At 30.1% G+C, this 23381-nt stretch overlaps 2 protein-coding genes across 3 annotated transcripts in view; one reads left to right on the plus strand and one right to left on the minus strand.

Annotated features, from left to right (window-relative positions):
• LOC136985889 (endothelin-converting enzyme 1-like) overlaps window positions 1–23381 on the plus strand; it is a 74877-nt gene that overhangs the window by 35893 nt on the left and 15603 nt on the right. The window contains exons 2-9 of one of the 2 annotated variants that reach the window (XM_067283270.1): window positions 13495–13607; window positions 16993–17049; window positions 19511–19666; window positions 19742–19825; window positions 19901–20082; window positions 21137–21322; window positions 21401–21499; window positions 21570–21712. In XM_067283270.1, the coding sequence (XP_067139371.1) occupies window positions 13495–13607; window positions 16993–17049; window positions 19511–19666; window positions 19742–19825; window positions 19901–20082; window positions 21137–21322; window positions 21401–21499; window positions 21570–21712 (1020 nt within the window). Of the gene's footprint in view, window positions 1–5876; window positions 6035–6113; window positions 6180–6258; window positions 6355–6789; window positions 6861–7057; window positions 7230–13494; window positions 13608–16992; window positions 17050–19510; window positions 19667–19741; window positions 19826–19900; window positions 20083–21136; window positions 21323–21400; window positions 21500–21569; window positions 21713–23381 lie in introns of those variants that run through there. The other variant, XM_067283271.1, reaches the window with a different exon arrangement.
• LOC136985887 (serine/threonine-protein phosphatase 1 regulatory subunit 10-like) overlaps window positions 1–23381 on the minus strand; it is a 660716-nt gene that overhangs the window by 27130 nt on the left and 610205 nt on the right. The window lies entirely within an intron of this gene.

Genomic DNA, 23381 nt, shown 5'->3' on the forward strand with positions numbered 1-23381 from the left:
TAAAAAGAAGTCAGTCAAAACATCATAAAATAATGCATATACAGTATATGTACAATTATACCTCCCATTTGTGACCTCTTTTGGGCAACTTCAAAAATGATGGGAGGCAGGCATGACACAGAAATCTCATTTATAACCTTTAGTTCAACATTACAGTTTTTGAGCTTACTTAATGACAAGAAAGATTCTTAGTCAATTTTTATGATATTTTTAACCTAAGTTTACTGTTTTGTCAAAATTTTTTAGTGTTGTTAATAGTTTGATTTAAATATTTAATTAGGCGTTTGCAGATGTTATTCTGATGTTCTGTGATAGATGAAGAATAATGTAACCTGACGAACGCTTTTAAATAAGGCCAAATATTACATTTTAAATAATTTATGGTTATTTTTACTGTTGTGTTACCTAACTCAAGTTTTTATTCTCTACGAATGTTAATCCACTAATTGTTGTTTTAATTATTATTATTATTATTATTATGTTGGGTTTAGTGGATTATACTCGGTTTGACACCAGTGGCTGTGTACTATGCCCGACCAGAGTCAAGTCATAGCAACCAGAACAAAACTAAAATTAAATAAGTGTGTCAGTGTCAGTATTCAGAAATTTCCTAACAATGTGACATGTATTCAATATAGTGGTCTTCTGAAGAGTGATGTATGTGTTTCTATTCAATTGTAAGAGTTTTGTGTAGTGTGTGTGGTATTACACCTGTAGAGGAGAGAACAACAGGTACAATAAGCACCCTATCCATCCTCCACAGATGCCTTATTTCCTGGGCGAGTTCTGTATACTTGCTAACTTTTTCTGTGCATGTGTTTTGTATATTGTGAGTGTTTGGAATGGATATGTCTATAATTGTATGTGATTTTATTGTGTTTGTCAATGAGTGTGATGTCTGGTCTGTTGTCGTAAATTGTTTTATCTGTGATTATGGCTCTGTCGTAGTACATTTTGTGCGTGTTGTTTTCCAACACTGTCTGTGGAATGTATTTGTAGTATGGTTTGTGGATGTCTGCTAATTTGTGTTTCTTTGCAAGCTCTTGGTGTATTATATTTGCTACTTGATTATGTCTGTGTAAATAATCTGTTTGTGCCAAGAGCTTGCAACCAGAGGTGATGTGTTGTATAGTTTCTGGCATGATGTGACATTTTCTGCATGTGTCATTTGTGAGTGTTGTATCTCTTGAGTATGTGTTTTCTGTAGTTTTTAGTATTTATGACCTGATCCTGTATGGCAATCATGAATCCTTCCGTCTCCCCAAAGAGGCATCCCCGAGCTAACCAGCTGTTTGACGCAGTTTTGTCAACAAAATCCTGGGCCAGATCATAAGGATGCCTGCCATGGAGTGCCTTTCGAGCCCACAATTGCTTAATGGTGTCTATGCTTTTTATAATGTTGTGTTGTGTCCATATGATGTGAGTGTAAGTTTAATGGTGTGTTATTTGAGTCTGCTAGAGTTACTGCTTTATGTAACTGTGATGTTTCTTGCTTTTTGTAGAAAAACTCTCGCAGTGACTGTTTTGTTTGGTGAAGGTTAACTATATCAATCAGGCCACGTCCACCTTCTTTATGTGGAAGGGTTAATCTTTCTGTGGCGGATTTAGGATGAAGTTGTTTATGCTTAGTGAGTCTTGTTCTTGTTTTCCTTTGGAGTTGCTTAAGATCTGTGTGAGTCCAATGTATAACTCCAAAAGAATATGTGAGTACTGGGATGACATATGTGTTTATTGCTTTAACTGTGTGTTTCGCATTTAACTCTGTTCTGAGAATAGCATTTAACCTACTCTGGTATTCTTTAATTAATTTTTGCTTTAATTGTGCATATTCTGTTAGTTTGGCCTGGTGGAATCCTAAATACTTGTAGAACTCGCCCTCTTTCATGGATTCAATAACGTCCCCATTTCCAAGTGCAAAATCTTCTTTCTTCAGGATTCCTTTTTCTATGTGAAGTGCTTTACATTTGTCTAGGCAAAACTCCATTTGTATGTCATTGGTGTATGAATATATGATTTGTAGGAATTTATGAAGTTGATTTTGTGTGGATGCATAAAGTTTTATGTCGTCCATGTACAGTACATGAGATGTAACAGTGTAAACGGTGTTGTTTTTTCATGTCTGATATTGTAGCCATATTGCGTGTTATTTAACATGTTGGATAATGGGTTTAGGGCTAAGCGGAACTAGAGAGGACTCAAGGAATCTCCTTGAAAAATTCCTCGCCTAATGAATATTTGGTTTGTTTGTATGGAAGTGTTACTAACCCTGAGATGTAGTGTTGTTCTCCAGTGCTGCATAGTGTCATAGTGTTTTGAAAGAATGCAATGAGTAATGGATGTATTTTGTTCATGTGTAGAATATGTAGCACCCAACTGTGCGGAACATTGTCGAATGTTTTTCTGTAGTCTATATATGCCATGTGTATGTTTCTGTGTTGTTTGTGTGCTTGCCGTAGAATGACTGAATCTATGAGTAACTGTTCTTTGCATCCCATGTGATTTCTACGGCAATCTTTTTGTTGTTCTGTAAGAATATTGTGTTCTTCAACATGTTTGTATATTTTGTTTGCGATATAGGATGTCAATAATTTGTAGTGTTGGAAGACATGTAATTGGTCTGTATTGTGTGGAGTCTGTGGTATTATTGTTTTTAGGTTTCATGTAGGTGATGCCCCGAGTATGAAATTTTTGCATGTCTTGTGGATTGATGATGATGTGTTAGATGTTTAGCTAGTTCCTTGTGCAGTGATGTAAATTTTTTGTACCAGAAATTGCGAATGTTGTCTACACCAGATGTCTTCCAGCTCTCTGTTCTGTTAACAGAGCAGCGGATGTCGTATACATTTATTTCAGCACAGGGCATAGTTGGTATGTTATGCAAGTTTTTGTTCTCCTTTTCCATCCAGCCTGCATCAGCATTGCGTGTAACAGCACTGGACCAAAGAGAAGACCAGTAAGTTGTGAGTTCTTCTTCTGTTGGTGTGCCACTTCTTCTGTTGGTATGTCACTATCAGTGTTTGTTTTGTTACTGATTTGTCTGTAGAAAAGTTTTTCATTGTTTGTGAATAATTTATTTTGTTGTTTTCGTAGTGAACATGTTTTGTATCGTTTGAGTCTACGTGCTTGGGCTGAGAATTTTCGTTTTAGTGTGTCGGTGTATTCTGCAATGTGTGTTGTGATATTCGTGTTTTGTGTGTGTTTTTATTTTATTGAAAATGTTTTTGAGCTGTTTCTTTAATTTGGGTGTTATGTTGTTTTTTGTGTATTGTGTCAGCCTGCCTAATTGCTGTCTAATGTCATTTATTTGTGTTTCTATTCTTCTCTGCCAGGCAGGCTTGTGATAGAATTGTGTTTTCTGTGTATTTGTCTGTCATTGTATTTTCAGTCTATGGTGTGTCACAACTGTGACTGCCCCAGCTTAAACTAATGTATGAATGTCTGAAAGTGTAGAAATTGAATGAATGTAGTGTAGTAGTAAGTGAGCGTTTACATAATTTAGTTTTTTCTTTCTACCTTTGACGTGTCGATTTTTGGTATTCGTGGTCTTTGTGTTGGATCTGTACCTGTATATTTAGTGTTTCCTGAAATATAAATGAGAGCGTATTAACTAAATCTATGTCTATGTTATCAGTGATGGATGAGGAAGTGTCTATAGTATCATTAGTGGTAGTTGTTGTATGTGTGTTGTTATCAGTGCTTGTTGCTGGAGTATCCTGACAAGTTACATGATTTCTGTCATTTTTTGAAACCGTATCGTATTGTTTATGTTCGTTCTATAAGCGCAATATAGCGCAATAACGATTACTTGGCACGATTCACTTCTTTATTTCAGTTTCGTTGATACGCGTTTATACATACGCGTTTCGGGCATCATTTGCCCCTCTTCAGTCAACTAAAAATATATACAAAACCATTTTTATACACACAATAACCCGACATATAAATCCAAAAAATACGGATTACACAAGTAGCGCGTGAGAATACAAATGCCATCTTTAGACGTATATTACCACAAGCAGGAACCATACAGTATATATTGGATTACCTTGAATACTAGGTCAAAGATTTTCATCTTTTTCTTAGTTTCTCGTATGTATAATTTTGTATTTTCACTCATACACGGGATTTGATATGCGATGTTTTTTATCTCATCCACTGGTTGTTTTTCTTTTCGTGTAGATTTCTTAGTATTTAATCTAGCTAAAAATTTTTCATACTTTGGAACAAGTTTTACGTTGATGTTTTTATCTCCTTGTTAATTTCCTCGTACAAACCCCTAATATAAGGGAATGAAATATATATATTTTTTTGACGTTTTTTTTTTATTTTGGTTTGCTCTTTATTTTTCTTAAATTTGTTTTCATTGTTTACTCTATTCATGCTATAATTCTGTTCATTATTTGTTTTATTATTTATTTTATCTTCCCAAGTTTTAAGCAGTCTATTAGAGTATCCATCTAACAGGAATTTCTTATTTAAGTCTTTGATATTATTATATATGCAAATACTTCTACTAGTTCTATTTTTAATTTTATTATATTCCATAGAATATATATTCTTTTTTATATATAATGATATATTTGAATTGTATTTTACGGTTGTTTGTATCGAACAAGATTTTTTAAAAGTTTTAAATTCTAATTCATTTTTCTTTCTTGTAATTGTAACATTCAAGTAATTTATCTCTTGATTAGTTTTTCCTTCTGTGCATACCAACTAAAGCTAAGTCTTTGACCTAGTAATCCGAGGTAATCCAATATATATTGTATGGTTCCTGCTTGTGGTAATATACGTCTAAAGATGGCATTTGTATTCTCATGCGCTACTTGTGTAATCCGTATTTTTTGGATTTATATGTCGGGTTATTGTGTGTATAAAAATAGTTTTGTATATATTTTTAGTTGACTGAAGAGGGGCAAATGATGCCCGAAACGCGTGTGTATAAACGCGTATCAACGAAATTGAAATAAAGAAGTGAATCGTGCCAAGTGATCGTTATTGCGCTATATTGCGCTAATAGAACAAACAAAAGGTTACATGATCTTCATTAATGTTAGATGTTTCTTTTTGTCGATATATTTGATTAGCAACCTATTGTTTGATAAGTTCAAGTGTTGTTTGTGGGATAATGTTGTTGTGTATAATTGTTCATTTTTGATAAACAACCCTTTGTTCGGTGACAGTGAGATGTGGATATTGTTGTGTGAATCTATGGTGTAGTTGTTGTCTGCATGCTGTTATGTTTGTTTCGAGTTTTGTGATGGTGTAGTAAGTACGGATGATAAACTCGTTTATTTCTATTTTCCAATTTATCCGTTGGCAGGGTTTTTCAGCCTTTGTGGTCTGTGGATGCATTGCCACAAAACATCAAGGCTAGGTTGGTTCCTCTCATCTTTTGAAGGCATTGCAGTAGCCATGCTTGGACCAGTGCTGCTTTCGCCACCGGTAACCAAGGGAGACTGTGGCCTATTTTTCGAACGTGAGCCTCTGCCTAACCCACGAACGCAGATCTTGTTTACCCGGGCGACGTCCGAGCCGATCTGGTTACTACCATGATAAATATTTCTACAGAATGTGGGTGTGGTCACTCTTAGCTTCATTTCTCCCCATAGACCTTACTGGCATGGGTGTCCCTACCAGGAGCTTGTGCTCCAGCCTGCATTGCCCTATGGTTCAGTAAAATTACTCGGCTCTCTTACCACGACAAGGTGTTACCACGAGAGAGTTATTATTATTATTATTTTAAGTTTGAAAATATATTTAACAGATAAAAATGATACTCATAATCTTTATTTCCGACTATGAGAAATTATGTTTACATCTAGAAAAGTATAAATTTTTTGTATAATCTGTTATATAAAACTCTATTCTGATAGGCGATGAATCAGAAGAGGATATGAAAAATTCAACAAAGGTAAACGATGAAGTAGAAGATAAAATTACTTTTCCTGAAGAATTTATGGAAGAATACAAGAAAAAGAAAAATTGTCTACAATTTCAATACTCAGAATTTCCATTAGAAGGAAATCTCACGGTATCCCTATGTTTTCAAAGACGATTATATACTTTGAATATTTTTCGTTTCCAAAAAAAATAAATATAATGGTTTTTAGATTAATGGAAATTATACAATTGGAGATAACATCGCAGATAACAGTGGGATTACTGTTGCTTTTCGAGTAAGAATCATCATTTAGTTTATGCTTTTTGACTTGGAGATTTTTTAAATAATATGTTTGGTATTACTTTATTATGCAGGCTTACGAAAAATATCTTAAACGCCACGGAGAAGAACCTCATCTTCCTGGTCTCGACTTTACAAACGAACAAATGTTTTTCATCGGATACGCTCAGGTGTTTTTTTTTATCTTTGAAACGTGGATAAAAATAAGTTAATATTGTTTAATGTAACAAATATCGTAAAATCCGATGAGTATATATAAACATCCAACGATCGTCTAAATGATCGGGCTATAATTTGGCTAAATTATTGAAATTATAATTATAAATGTAATTAAGAGATGGCCCCTAACGCCTAACTCTAGTAGCAAATTAATACGTATTAATTATTTCAAATAGCTGAATTGTATTTCAATGATTTTGGCGATCGTTGGATGTTTATATATTGTTTAATGTGCCTTGTTTTATAAAACCTGATTGCTATTCTGATTATCTTGAGTATAAGTACACAGCAATTAAAAACTCTAGAGAATTTTGATTTTCCAAAATTAATTCAAAAGATATTAATTACAATAAGAAATTTTTTTAAATATTTTATTTTATGTGTAGCTGTGGTGTGAAGCAATCGAATCCATGAAAAAAACTTACGAACATGATGGACATAGTCCTGGAAAATATAGGTAAGAATGATTAAATAATTTTTACCATGATCGAAAGTAAAAATCAGGAGACAATGAACATTGAAATGCTTGCTTAAAATAAAACCAAAGTCAAATATATTTAAATTTTTGACAGAGACTTTCAATCATGGATAAAGCTATAAAAGAAATACAATACTAAACTAATAATAAATGTAAATATTGCTTATTTTGATTAGAGTCCTGGTTCCTCTAATGAATTCACCAGAGTTTTCTAAAGTTTTCAACTGTCCTATGAAAAGTTATATGAATCCCGAGCATAAATGTCGATTGTGGGGATGAAATATATTTACTGTACATTAAAATTCGAAACTTGAATAAAATGTATTATTTTTCATTGATTGAATTAGATATTTGTTTATACAATTTTTGTTATTTAAAAATTAAGAGAAGTTTATCAAAATTTGCTATTTGAGACTAAAGTAAATCAGTATATTATAATTGAAAAAACGAAAAGAAAGAAATTCGCCAGAACAGTAATATTATAAAAGTATCTATTTCAGAATATGTTACTGAATTCTTACTTCATATAAACGAATCAGTTACATTTTTAACATTCGCTGCTCTCATCACAAACTCCAAATTGTTCTGTTTATGATGTTTTCGTGCCGTTATAATTTTATTTATTCATTTACACTTTAATTTAAAATCATTAAAGGAACGTAAATGAAAACATTTATAAACATTTCAAAATTTATTAGCATTTAAATTTATCAAGTTTTAAGCGTTTCGGAGAACATTTTAAAACATTATAATTTCGAATAATAGGATCGTTGCTTGCATTAAATTATAATCATAATTATAAAAATATAGTTATAAGTAATATTCCAGACGTGTAGAAGAGAGTGCGGCAAGTGTACGCACTTAGTGTTTTACACAATATAAATTGATATAAACATTTTATACTATAGAATAAGCAATAACAATTTATTTTAGATATTCGAGAAATGTTGTTCGATAGTATATCTCTAAATTGATATTATTAATATCTATTGCTAAATTTAAAACTAAGCTTGAAAACGTTCCTTCTTTCTATCAGATTTTATACAAAACTAAAAATAAAAGAAAATTCTGTCAAATTAGAATTATAACCCAGTTTTATAAATGCAAATTTTTGTATCATAAATTAGTATCGGAAATTCTTACTCAAAATTTATAGATAAAATAATATTAAAACGGTTTCAAAGAACAATAATTAAGAATAAAAGTAATGATAACAAATTTCACTAAGTTTTAAACCAATTTTTAGAAACTGAATTAACAATACGTTAACAAACCTAGTGGGAAAAATATATGTAACCATATAAATATTAACAACACCCACGGAAGGATGTTTATAAATAGCTTTTGACACGTACAAGGACGTACTAATTAATACGATGATGTTCTTAGCTGTGATAAAGAAGCATTGAAAATACTAACATCGTATATAATTTGTAAAACAAAAATTTCGTTATTATTAAAACACTTTAAATCAGTGGAAAAATAATGGAGAATTCAAAATCAGAGGAAAAGTAAGTAGAATCTTTCTGTTATACTCCTAAAACGATTATAAATTAAAATGTATGTTTTAAAGGAAAAATTATTACAGTTAAGATTGTAAATTAATAAATAGTACAGATATAAGTGAGGAATAAAAAAACATGCTGTTTTTCTATTTATTTCTATAGCTAATATTTAAAGTTAAACAAAATATATGAAAATTTTTCCAGAATAACAATAATTACTTTTTAACAAGAAAAGTTAACATATTTGTGTTGTTTAAAGAAAATTCTTATTATTAATTAATTATTTGTAAATATAAGTTTAAAACATGTTTAGGTTAGATGGCGTTGTAATGGTATTCAAGACTTCTAAAACTCTGCATCACGATTCACAATTTCATAAACCCATAACTGCCATGAAAAGTATAATTTCGAATACCTAAAAATTCATTATTAAATTTCATAGACAAGCTATAGAATCTTTTTATGGTATATGAAGTAAATTTCACAAACTATTATAACGTTATGTTTCTGAACTGTCATTTAAAGCATTTATGCATTATCATTCTTCTAGAATATTTGTAAGTTAAAAGTGTTTTAAAAGTAATTAAAACCCATATAAATTATATGTGATCAATAACCGACATTTTAAAAATCATTAATTTACTCTATTAGAGATTACACAAATTCATCAATCATTTTAAAAGGTCGCCATATTGAAAAAGTTGAGAAACTTTGATGATAGTAATTATCAGTTCAGGTTCTAACTTTATAAACAATACAAAAAATACGTATTTTTAAGTGAAATCCGTATTGTTTACTTAATATTTTGGTTTAGAAATTAAAATTATTTATATACAAATGCCTTAAAATATATAATAAACATGAATGTAATAATCAAACATTGATTTTTTTATACTCATTAAGATTTATTGTAATAACAAATACAGATTATTTACATGCTTTCTCTGCATTTACTGAACTAAATACAGTAGAACCTCTATTATCCGGACTAATTGGAGATGAAGGTAGTCCGGATAATCGAAAAAGTAATAATTGACAATGCATATAGTATAAATAATTTTTATTTGTCTAGATTTACATATAACTTCAATATTAAATTATTTTTTATTCAGAAATTCAATTAACGAATTTTGTTTAAAGCTAGCTGTTCTTTTTGAAGCTGCTAAATCGCGAATACTTTTAAGACATATAAGTTGTTTTGAGTTATACTCCTCTTAGCTCTCAAACCACTTCATGGCGACATCTAAGCACTGAAAAGCTTCAGAATGTGTAGGACCAATATCTCTTACTTCGCAAATCTCTTCTTCGTCTTCTCGATCTTGTTCATCTGAGGCAGATATTTTTTTAATTATTTCCTTACTATTCAAAATTTGGAATTCAGGATCGTTCGCATCGCAATTTAATCACTCGGTTACATCGTCTTCGTCACATTCGGCACATAGGCCTATTGAAATTTGTGCTATTGCTTCCGCAATGTCTCCTATACCACTTTCTATTGTTACTGGAATTTACTAATGGTCTTTTAAAAATTTTGTTCCATGCATTCCAACACGTATGTACACTACATAAATAGTGTCGCAATTCGTGCAAATCAGCAAATTCGTACAATTTTTGTTTATTTTGAACAATCCGGATAATCGAAAATCCGGATAATCGAGGTCCGGATAATCGAGGTTCTACTGTAACTTATTTTATATATAAAAAAGAGTTTTTAAAAAAATAATTATCAAAATATTATAATAAGACGTTAAAAATATTCTCAAGCAGGAAGATGAATAATATAAGAAAGATTCTAGGTCAAACAATTCTTAAAATTAAATAAATCTTAACAATTCTGTTCGAGGTTACAGTCCCGTACCTTAGCTTTATTCTTATTAGTAGCCTACCAAGATTTTTATAATTAATCATTTAAGTCTTTGAATAAAAATTGTGTAATATGCTAATTATATAACTTTTTCAATAAAAAATAAACAATATAAAATAAGTTTATGATAAATTCGATAAATCATTGATTCAAATTTCTTGTGTATAATTAATACGATAAGGCTTTCAATTGTAACTCTACGAAATAAAACATATAAATTTTGTAATTAAGACAATTATTATGAAATAATATTCATAGAAGGCAATTGCGAAAGCGCGTGATGAGAAAAGATTCGAAGAGGAAATACCTAAACGTTAAGAACGATGACATTCAAGGACAAATAAAACGTAATTGTGTTTTCAGATAACGTAGACAGAAGAGCAATAACAACCAGACGCCAGACATAACAAAACGTTATCTTAGGATTACATTACTGGTAAATAGGAATTATCGATTTACCGGTAAACAGTTAAAAATATATCGGCAGATATACCGGTAATTTAATACTTTTTACTGGTAAATACGCTGAAAATTTGTAAACCTGGAATAATTTTTTTGAAGCCGAATATTTTTTACGCAGGCTTATTACACGCCGCAGCAGCAAGGAGATTTTGAAAATAACTGTATGCATTAAAACATATTGAAAAACACTCTTCATTTATTCTCATAAGACTGCACGAATTGATCCGTAGATTTCATGAAGATTTAAATTGAATAAAATAGCGGATTTTATGTAAAAGAAATATTATACGCTTCAAATTACTACATAAATGATTTATTTCAGAGTTAAAGTGCATATTGGTAAATCGAGGATGCACGCTATATGCTATTTGCAGTGTTTTCCTTGTGCAAATAAAGGGATCGGACATCAATATCTGCCTGTATAATTTTGATATTTCATCTCTGTTCATCTTCTCCCCACACCGTCTTAAAAATCCAGCGACGAGTTAACTTTCCTGGAGACATTTGGTGGCGCAATTCGTGATGATATTTTATTTTTAAAATATTTATTTAATTATTATAATGCGAGCAAATGGCAAAAAGCTTAATTTTGAGGGTAGGAATGGGTTTTATAAAAATTCGTAAATGGCAATAATGAGTAAAATCGTCATTCAGTTCTACCCTACTCGAGATATGACAGACGACAGGAAATTCTTCTTCTTTGCTTTTTTTAAATAAACTCTGAAAATGCACAATTTCCCAAGGCAATTTTATCATGAAAAATAAGACAGATGATGTTATTACATGTTTCTATTACGAAATATTTTTCTGCCAAAAATATTTAATTTTTTTCAGTATTAGATTCCATGACCAAATGCTGGGTTATTAAAAATATAAATTTAAAGTTGATGAAATAATGATGAATATAATTGGAAGTTGAAAATATTTAAATTATTACGTTAGAAAAAATATATATATAGACCTATGCCTGTATTATATACCTGGATACCTGTAATTAGAAAGGGTACCCAAGTGGTAGGGGCTAATTTATTTTTTAATTTTATTAAAAAAATAATAAATTATCCTTTTCCAGTTTGACATTAGGCTTGATCTTGAGTCACTAAAAATGGCGCTTTTTTGAACAGAAGAATTATGTCTTTTTATCCTCTCGGTGAATGGTACACATTTTTTTACTATTAACAATATCACTTCATTAAAAATATTTTTGAAACTGAAACAATCAAAACGACAGATCACGCCACCAACTTTTTTGATTGGTCAGTTACAAATTATATCATCAATTTCGTCATTAGCACATCAAGGTGTATCCAGTGAAACGAAAACAATTTTTACGACATACTTAACCAAAATAAATAAAAATTTACCTAAAAATTTAGGGTGCAGTGGGCCGCATAAAAATATTAAGCGAGTCGCGGGTTGGACATCCCTGGTGTAAGATATTTACTGATTAAATACGATTGTTTAAGATGCCACCAGTTTCTTATATAATGTGAAAATACGGTCGAGGGGTTAATACCCTCTAGTCGTTAGAACCATTAGTTCTACTCACTGCCTCAACGGATGGCTTTTCGATATGTGTCATTAGGATCTCTTGAATTTTTAGACGTCAGGACTGACACCAGCTAGGGTAGAAGCTTCGTGCCCAAACTCGCGATGTTACGTGCTATGTTTAAACGGAGGGCTCTATTCTATCGAGCGGGGAGGAGAGTCGCGGATAAGTTCTGATCTTACCGGGGTTAATGTCCGGACTTATCTAACAGAGAGAATCAACAGGTTAATAGCTCATTGCATCCAATACTTCTATAGACTTGTTATTTAAGCCTCCTATATTGCAATAGAAAACATAAAAACATTTTTAAAGTGAATTCTGTTAATTTACTATGTTAAACTTTTTTCATCGTTTAATAAACGTTCAGTCTGTTCTGCGGTTAGTAGAATGGTTGGAGAGAGATGCGCATCCTTTTTAAATATAAATAACCATTATTTCTCCATGATTTTACTATTTTACATTGCATTTTAGTATTCTTGTTTTGTAGAAAAGATTTCTATAGTATTATGTAAGTTCAATAACATTTACATAAATGTTATTTACTTCATTTATAATACCAAGTTTTTAGTAATAAATTTAAGGGTTTTTTTCAGTTGTGTAATATTAACGATTTCTTGTTTTATAATAACATTTACGAATTTCACAACTATTGGTTGTTGCTTTTCACCCCTTCTTTTTCTATATCAGTTTTAACTCGATACACATCTAAAATAAGAGACTTATCGAAAGTATTATATGCATAAAATAAATAAATAGAATAATAATAATAATTTTATTAACTATTTTTAATAAGTTTTTCGTTTTGCATTATAGGTATTCTAAACAATTCTAGGCTCGAACTATTTTGGCTGTTTCAGATTGTTTATCCGATTCTGCAAAGATTGCAATTTTAGTTTTAACTTCTTATATTACAGAAATGCTTTCCAACATTTAAGCAATTCTTCATAAAATGCGTGAATCGATTTGTGCAATCTTGTGAGAACAAATAGAACATTTTTTTCTAATATTATTCAACAAATACGTTTATTTGTGAAATATTTTCGATAAATGTCGCAGCGGAGTGTAAAATGTTCATATATTAAAATTTGCCTATTGAGTTACAATTAAAACAAATAAAGAATATTATTGTACTTCACTTTCAATAATATAAAGTCTTCGTAACTTTTTTTCTTGAAATAAATTGCGATATATTTAGCAGTAACTTTTAATATAATTAAATCAATTTTTTTACAGAAAATGCACCATTTGGAACAATAGGACATTGTTAGAGCGTTACCTTATTTTGGTGTCTCTTGTCATTTTTATTGCCTTTCTTGTCATGATTGGTGTTTTATTACATTTTCAAAGTAAGTATTAATTTAAACAATGAAGTACATTCCGGTTAATTGAGACCGCCGCTTACATTAAATTACGGAGAGAAATAAGATAATATAAGGCAAATTTACTTCGCTTATTTAGGACATTCCGCCACTTTATCGGGACAACTTTATCGGGACAACGCTCGTATATAATCGTGACAGCAGTGACGGCACACGGTAGCGCTTGCTTCGGATGTTTATAGTTGTATCACGAAAAATATTTATGGAGTGATAAAAACTTTCTATGTTGCAGTGGAAGGGAGGATTGCATAGATGCAATAATTTGACAAGTTGTTTCGGAATAACTCCTAGAACCTGAAGTATATTGAAGGAGACGATACTCCTGATCAAGATTAGAAAACCACAAAATATATCTTTGAACTAAATTGGTATGTTATGAAAGATGGAAATGAAGGTCCCATTTTTACGGTGGATGCCTGCGCTGATTTAGTCCATTTGCACATTATAAAGATAATGTATTGTAGATACGCTTGATAAATTTTTGCAAAAATACTTATTTTTGTTTTTGTTTAATAATTATATGTTAATACGCTATTTTCGAATTTGACTTTATTTACACATACGTACCGTAGATGTAATTACGGTACAAAATACTGAATATTAATTATTTTCTTATTAAATGACTTTTGTCTTTATAACTCATTTATCAGTTTAGATTTTATCTGTTCCCGTAAAATTCGCTTTATTTGGACAACAGCTTAATCGGGCCAAATTACTTAGGTTCCGATATGCCGTACTTAAGCGGAATCGACTAAATTGTATACATATTTAGTTTTTCTTTCTTTTATCATTTTCTTATAATGAAAGTTTCAACACACGTTTTAAAATATAAAATTATCTATTGTATTAGCTAATGCTAGTATAAAATGGAATGTATTAGAAGAGACAACGAACTTTGCTTTGTTGTCTCTTGTAATACATTACATGGAATAATTAATATTTTTAATTACATGGAAAATATTTATTGTCGAGCTAATAACAGTATAAATTTAATACATGAAAAACAATGCTTTAGTACATGTAGGTGTATAATTTTTATATAAATGTTAAAATTGAAAAACATGATTTGCAGATGTAAATGTCGAGCATCTCACTCGAAATTATTCTCTTGATATTTTATTTATTCTATGATCAATATTTATTTCTATATAGTGTATTAAATAATTTATTTTGTACTTCTATAAAGAAAAAAACAAGTTATAATAGATCTGTATAATAAACAATAAACACTGATAAAATAATAAATGTTAAACCACTCTAAATGGTTTTTATCTTATTCGCGTTCTACGCTAAATCGTGTTTAAAACTATTATTCAGCTCTAGCGAATTCTAATTTATTTCATATTTTCCTGAGTTACCTTAGCACGAGCACTGACGTAAATAATAAACTTTGCATTTTATAGTAATATCAGAAATATTCATTGTGAATTTGAGCAGTGTTTTATAAACATATGTAATTGTTTTTCTTTCTCGTCAAATTAAGAATACCATCTAAACAAAAACTTTACTTGTAAAGTATCAAATGTCTTAAGAACTCAATGACATTCATAAACGAATTAAAAAACGAAATCATTTGCAGGGAATAAAGTCAGCGGGTGTAGTTGTTCGGTCCTTTGTTATAAATGAATCAACTATACATTAAGGGGAAAAATAGATTAGAAAATAAGTAGCATCTTTTTTCCAATTAATAATAATTGATATTATCAGAGAGCTAATCTTCGAAAAAATGGGTAACGCCTTAGGAATCTAGATTGAAGAAGTCACCGAAGAATGATCTTTTGAGTGATTTTATCTGTAAAAATAAGAAGCAGTGTCCGATATTATTTATGTAAATATCAACTAAACAATTATTACTTACCAAATCAGAATCAATTATTAGTTAAACTACGTTTAAATTTATTAGCAAGAATTAAAATAAAGAAGTAAAAGCAAAAGAGTCGAAAATTGTACTCTTTTGAGAATGAATAAATACATGCAAACTGTAATAATTATTTAGTACTCCGTTTAACGCTTCGTCGATTAACGGTGATCTGATATAACGCGATCTGCTCGAAACCTAAAAAAGGGTGAAAATTTACGTTGATTCAACTTATCGCGGCATTTCATTGATTCGTACATAACAGGATTATTCCTGCACACGAACCAATCAGTAAAAGGTGGCAATTCGTCGGAGCGCTGTACTTTCCTTATATATATGTTTGTTCTATGTCAAAAAGTGTTGCTGTGTGATAAGTTGTACATAGCAATTTTGTGCTTACTCCCAAATAATGTAATAATTATTACAGTAAACTCTCGATTATCCGTGTGCGGATTATCCGTGCATGAATTTAATTAAAAAAATAATTATATATGTATGTATTTTTTAAATAGTCGCACGCTTTCATGTTTACGCATCCTATAAGTGTGAACGTGTTTGTATTTAGATGTTTGAAGCGAATGGTGGGGTATCTGAAGTCAGCTGGACTGGTTTTAGTTAGGTTGCTTCTTTCGCGCTGTACGTTTCTTTTCGGAGGAGAAAACGATAGTGAGTACATTTATACAAAGTATCGTTTAGTTGCATGTTATAATACGTATTACAATTTAAGATTCGGTTATATGTACGTATGTATAATACATATTATACATAATATTCTGTTGACACTTTGTTGGAGTACATTGACCAATGGGAATTCGAGTATAATGACATAATAGCACTTTAAAAAATTCGAACTGATATTAAAAAATCATTAAAAGATTCCTGCAAACAAACCAAAATCGCAGATTTTTCTTAATAATAATGAGCATTAAACATGCTAAAATAATTGTCTGCCTCAGAAATGTATAATATGTTGTATTTTAGAAATAAATAATTATAGTTTGGATTATCCGTGCCACCTCTCGCCATCATTAGCCCGGATAATCGGGAGTTTACTGTATTTACTTTTACTATAAAATAAAATAAATAAACAATTTTTGTATGAAAATGTCTTTTTACTTTTAATCACATATTTTTTTATTAATTCTCTAATCCTAATTCTATCTATCCAATGTATTTGCACGGTACGTTTCTTATTGGCGGCAGTTTTGCAGAACATAACCATTCGCAAATATGGAACTTCTGCTGTATTACTTCTCTATTTCTGCGTTTGTCTTTACAGCAAAAATATTGCTATGAATATTTTTTTCTATGATAATCCAAGACAAAATAATACTTATTTTGTCTTGCCGCTATTATTTTGTCAGAAGTGAATTACCTATGTACAAATTATTATGTAAAAGTACTTGTCATAAATTTCATATCGTAAATAAACATTCTTATTTTATGTGTAATTTATACACATATAAATTTATTAAAATTATTAACTTTTTATAGATATATTTCAAGGATCAAAGAAAGAAGTTTGCTTAAGTAACGTATGCAAATTTTCAGGTGAGACTTATTTTTCTTTATATACAATTGCTATGTGATTGTTTGTTCTGGTATTGTGAATTTCGAACATATATTTCTATTTAATTACTAAATAATTATTATATATATTTTTAAAAAGAAAAATTCTATACCACATTGACCATTTTCTTTAATGGTAGATAAGATTCTTCTAACAAGCTAAGATAAGATAAGATAAGATTCTTCTAACAAGCTATATAACGTATTAGTATTGTTATGTAATAAATGATCTTAACTGTTTCTGTTTCTCGTTTATGCTGACGAAGACAAGACAAACATGACTTCAAATTACCGGTCACCATACTTGTTTTCGTTATCGCCCTCTTTCGAGTTAGGTGATCCATTTACCAATAACGTAACAGTGATTATATTCGTAAAATATGTAAGAAATTCAAATGAACAAAATATTAGTGGAAGTTAGAGAATATCGGTTGATTTTCAAAACAAATAAATTCATTTTGTATGTAATTCATCTCTATATATAAATGAGGATATTTATTTGTTTGTTCGCTACATACTTCTACGCCGTTCGACCAATTGCTACGAAACTCGGTAGTTTCGTTCAAAAATTTCTAACTTAGATCATGTCGTACATCCCACCCCTAAATATCGATTACATTCTCATAAATCAATTAATTTTTATTTACATTCGAATTACTGAGTTACACGTAGTTCTATCCATTGGCAAAAAGTTAACAAAATAATAAACTAAATATAATTCTTACAAAAAAATACAGTATAATTTTTAAAAATATATATTATATTTACTGAATTACTTCGACAATTATATAACGTGAAATAGATGCGCCCTAATGCCATCACTGCGACAGGTAATAGACAGCACTTACCTGCAGGGAGGGTAATAGTGTTTTGCCTTCGTACATAAATCATACTTTTCGTGTTCGCAATAGAGTCGTGCTGGTTATGTATCTAACTCCATCCGGAGAAAACTTTTGTATTGAAATAACGTGACTTGCTGTACAAATCCGAAAGTTCATATACTCGTATAGGTAATCTGGTTCTTTTCTCTTACGCAGGCCATTGACGAAACCATTTCCTCTTTATGATTTATGTACGTAAATATGAAACTGAATTTAAAAATGTGTACAGCCTCCAACTATCTGAGATGTTCCATGGGGGTGTAGAGAAGATGAGTTTGGCCTGGTTAAAGTCCGCTACGATGTCTCTGCATTTGTTACATACGTATAGAAAGCTGTGGTGGTTCTTGCATGACTTATATCGGCCCGATATTCTTGTAGTCTGATCCCCATTAGGCGATTAGTCGACCCTATGTATTCCAGGTCTCTATCATATCTGTTTTCCTTTACGGGGACACTATATACGCCGGGCAGTCTGTTCAGGTTAAGAGGGTCCTTCCCATTATGTAGCATGTCAAAAATAGTAGGGCACTTCTGTAAGCAAGACATACCCGGTGTTTCCTGGCAATTTCGGCGCATAGGGATCTTAACTACAGGTTAAAGTTGATAGGGACCCGTTCTACGTCATTGGATTGGTTATTGCTCGATGGGGGAATTTTCATAGATTTAACTTAAGTAAGGTTAAAGTAAGCTTAAGTCAAATTTAGGCTTTTTAGACTCGTGGTCTTCATTATTTTTAGGTTTCGGTTTTCTTTTCTTAGCAGACTGGTTTTTTTAAAAATCAAAATCAAAATCATATTCTAAAATTTAGTTTATTATTACAGTATTATTAAATATTTTAATGAAAAAATTAAAATAAAAGTAGTAACCTTCAGAAGACATGCTTTCTTGAATATTCTTACAGAAGAAAAGATTGATGAAAGTATTAAAAATCAGGTCATATTTATCAACCTGACCTGTTTACTGAAGTAATAGACATGTTTGGTCGCGTTCTAATTTTTAAAAAAGGCTATTGACTAACAAGGTGTTTTCTTTAGCACACAGGTGTGTTTTTTAAAACACAGGGCGATTTTTTAGAACACACATGTTTTTAAGGAAAAATATTTTTAAAAGTGTTGTCTGGCCTGAGGTATCGGTCATATTTTATTCTTGCAATGATAAATTTGTAAAAAAGTTTGTTAAAAGTCATTTTCGTTTATCAAAATCCTTTGTAATGTAATAACGTATAATCAGTGTTGTACTTTGAGCAAGGAGAAAAAAGTAACTATTTTTTAAGCTATTAGTTGAATATTATTTAGAAAATATACAACAATATCAATGTCAATTGATTTAATAGTGAATATATCAACAACAGCCAGTTATTTTTTGTTACAGTATTTTCGTTTTTCAATTTCCGTAAGAAATGCTGAAGTATTTAAGTGCTATAAATTTTAAAATTAATTCACTAAAATAGATGAAACATATCATACAAACTGTACTGAAACAAAATCAAAAACTATAATTAAATAAAATGTAATTTTAATAAATCTGATATATTTTGTTTAGAGAAGTCTTAATTATTTCAGCTGGTTCCATTCTAACAAATATGGACTTCACCGTAAATCCATGCGACAACTTTTACGAATTTTCATGCGGTTCTTATCTAAAGTACGAAAATATTTACGATGATAAGATTCTTAGTTTTAGAAATTTAAAGAATTATATCGTTTATTTAATAAAAGGCAAGTAATATTTTATTTTAAATAGTAATATAATTAAGTGGAATAATAATTTACGTGTAATAAATGCAAATACAGAACAATTGGAAAAGCCAGAGAGTTTCGATGATCCAGCTTTCGTCAAGAAAGTAAAGAAATATTTTAAATCGTGTTTAAATAGACGTATGTATTGTATTGATTTTGTATAAATTAATTAATTAAATGAGAATAATTAATAATTCTCTATTTAAATTACAGCTAGTGACACAAAAGAGGCAATTCATGAAATTCTAAGTGCAACTAACTTTGATGGTTGGCCTCTGTCTGAAAACGATAATTCAAAATTAACAATGGAAAAAGCTATGGTATTGTCATACGTGTATGATGGACTTGGAAATCTGTTTAGATTTCGTAGCAGTCCAAACATCTCTTACATACGGGTAATTATCTGTAACTGTAATTGTACTCGTTACTATAAGTTTTAATAATTTCTAGTAATTTGCAAAAATGTTATTAATAAATTGTTTTCTTATAAACTATTATTATAATTAGACACCAAACAATGCCACATGCTATCTGGCTAGAAACGGCTATATAAATAAATAAATTATGTAAACAATTTGGCACTAGAGGGAAGCGTTAGGCGCTATCTCTTAATAACTTTAAAAATTATAATTAATTAATTTAAATAATTTAGAACTACTGGAAGAAAAAATCAGCAACAAGCAACAAGCAGGAAATTGATAAATTAATAACTACAGATGTAAATATGGCCTTATTAGCCAAAGTTCACAAATATTTGATTTAGAAAGACATATCCCACAGTAAAGAAAATTTGATTCTAATGATTTTAACTTTACATTATTATTGAAAAGCATCATTTTAGAATAGTTTTATTATTAGTTTCTTATTCAAACTATTTTCTATAAGATTGTAAGTCTGTAATTATACTGATTGTGCATTTATCAATTTTATGCTGCGGCTGTATGTAAAATAATATTACTCAAATACTCAGTTATAATATTACTCAAATATTCATTGCAAAGATGTATATATACTAAATGATGTATGTACTGCATCATGTACTTTATGATATACGTGTATTTTTCTCTTACGATATGTTTTCGAATTTAATGAAATGAGCTTAAGTTGAAATCATTTGTCTCTCGAAAAATTAACAGCAAACTTTATGTCATTGTGTACCGTTTTAACTTCTGTAAATAAAACATTAAGAAATAAGTGTTTTTGAAGATAAATCAATATGAACATTAGGGAAATAGGTATTAGAAACTTTCCTTTACGCCACTATCATAAAATTGTCTCTGATACGTGGCTTGTTTTCATCTGAAGATTGAAAGCTAATTAAGTTAATAAATTTAACTAAATTAATGTGCAATTTTATATTTATACTAATTAGAAATTATATTAATTGATGCAATGTAATATATATAGTATAGTATTATACTGTAAAACTTCCATTTTATTCAATTGCAGATATATGTTGAGAGTAATATAATTAGACCAGCTGTGCTATTGAATACAACTGAAGAAAAGTGGATTAAATTTAAAGAGATGTATGTACATTTGATAGACTACGTACTTTCTAAATTAGGTTTGTCAACGGAAATTAAGAACAAATATATTTATGAAATAATCGATTTTCAAACATCTGTAGCAAAAGTAAATATGGATATTTGTTAATTAAATTGAAATTTTAAATTAGACCCATACCCAAAACTAATTTTAAATTTTGTGTAGATTATAGATAAACTCTTTGATGATCCATCTAGGATGTTCCTGTTAATATCAAATTCAACGAATACAACGATATCAGAATTACATTCCAACTGCTCACAGGTAAAACAAATTTATAAATAGCAATAATTTTATGTTTCTTAACCAAGGTTATTATATATTTTAATTTCAGATCGACTGGAAGAATCTGTTTATGTTTTTATTTGAATATCTTCAACATCCTGAAGAATATAATGATCAAATTTTTTTAAAAGTAAACAGCATGGAATTTTTGACTGATCTATGTGAGCTTATTGGAAACACTAAAAACAAAAGGTGAGAACACTTATTATCACGGAAATATTATTTAAATTATTCGACAATCACTTCAAACCAATCGACTCAAAGACTGTTGAGTGCACAGTAAATCGTTCTTTTCTTTCTGGGGATCTGGTTTCGAATTCGATACGAATATTTAGAATTTATAAGTAACATCGTAATTGGGACTAACTTTTCATCTTAATTCTATTGTTACCAATTCTATGTAATTATTAAAATTGAGATTACTCATACAGGTAGGCTTCCTACAACGCAGTAGATACGTTCCTTGAAAATACCGCGTAATGGGAAATCGCGTTATAGGAGGCACCAGCTTAATACAAGAACTGGGGTTCAATTCTAAAAAAAAGAAAAACTGTCTTTTTATGGTGTAACATTTTCATCATTTTTTAAATTTATGTACTGTACTGTACATGTACATGAAAAGCTTAAATAAAATTCAACATCATATAAAAACTAAAAAGATTATGATTTCAAGTCAAAATCAAAAAGAAACTTAATGTTATGCTCAAATTCAGTCCTCATCGTCACTTATTATAGTTGTTCGAGAATGTTTGACTGGCCGTATTTCAAGATCTGAGCTTGTTTCATCAAGTTCCACTGCAGTTATGTGATCCGTTGCGATTTTTCTGTTATGTAAAGATAATTAGTTTCTAAATACCCTAAACCGCGTTGTAAAAGTACCGCGTTGTAAAAGTACCGCGTTGTAAGAAAATTTCCGTGTTTTTCCAACCGCGTTGGAGCGAAAGCGCGTTGTAAAGGTACCGCGTTGTAGGAGGCCTACATGTATTTCTCATTTTAACTAATTAGAGGAATCTGTTAAATATTTGTCAGGTATTTAATAGAATTAATTTTCAATTATTAAAAGTTTTCATTACACTTCACGAAATAAAATATTGTTTACTTTTGTAATCAATTACGATTCTTGTTATGATTTGTATATTGAAAAATCATATTAGTTCAGTTTAATGAGCAATACGATAATTAAACACCAAAGATATTAATTAATTTGAAAATATAAAATAATTTCCATTGTCAAAATGTTTTTAGTTCGATTCGTGTATGTGAAAATAAATGGAATGTTCGAATTAATGAAAATTGTAGTACAGTATTATTTCTTTAAAGTTTTTCATTGACTTTATCAATCATTTATGCCGGTTGTGATTATGGCCGTCCTAGACCATAATGCCACCATCTACAAACTTTATCTTTGCACGATTTCATGGGGTTGTTTTGCGTTCTTTACTTTCTCCAGAATTACTCCGAAGATTATTCTGTACACTGTACCTGGACTTGTTACTTAACAGAACATTCATTCAAAGTACAATGTTAATGATCTTTACACCATCTTTAAAATTTGATTCTAATTGATTTTAACAAAAACGTTTGCAGAAACGTTATCAATAAATTGTTTTCTTATCTGTGTACACATCTGTGTACACATGGGTCAGAGGAATACAACGCACTGGCATCTTGAAAAAAGACTATCTACCTGAAACCTACCGTAGACATTTTGTTAAACTCTAATTCTATAGACTGTTTGGCAGAATTGTCTGCCAGAAATTCTGTTACAACGAGCAGTTGACATCAAGCAGCGGCTCTTTGAGTGGTGGTATTATGATGATATATGTAAACCAGGAAGTGGGGGGGGGAGGCATACTACTTC

The sequence above is a fragment of the Centruroides vittatus genome, unplaced genomic scaffold, assembly GCF_030686945.1.
Source record: "Centruroides vittatus isolate TY-2023 unplaced genomic scaffold, ASM3068694v2 contig_980, whole genome shotgun sequence".
Classification (NCBI taxonomy): Eukaryota; Metazoa; Arthropoda; class Arachnida; order Scorpiones; family Buthidae; genus Centruroides; species Centruroides vittatus.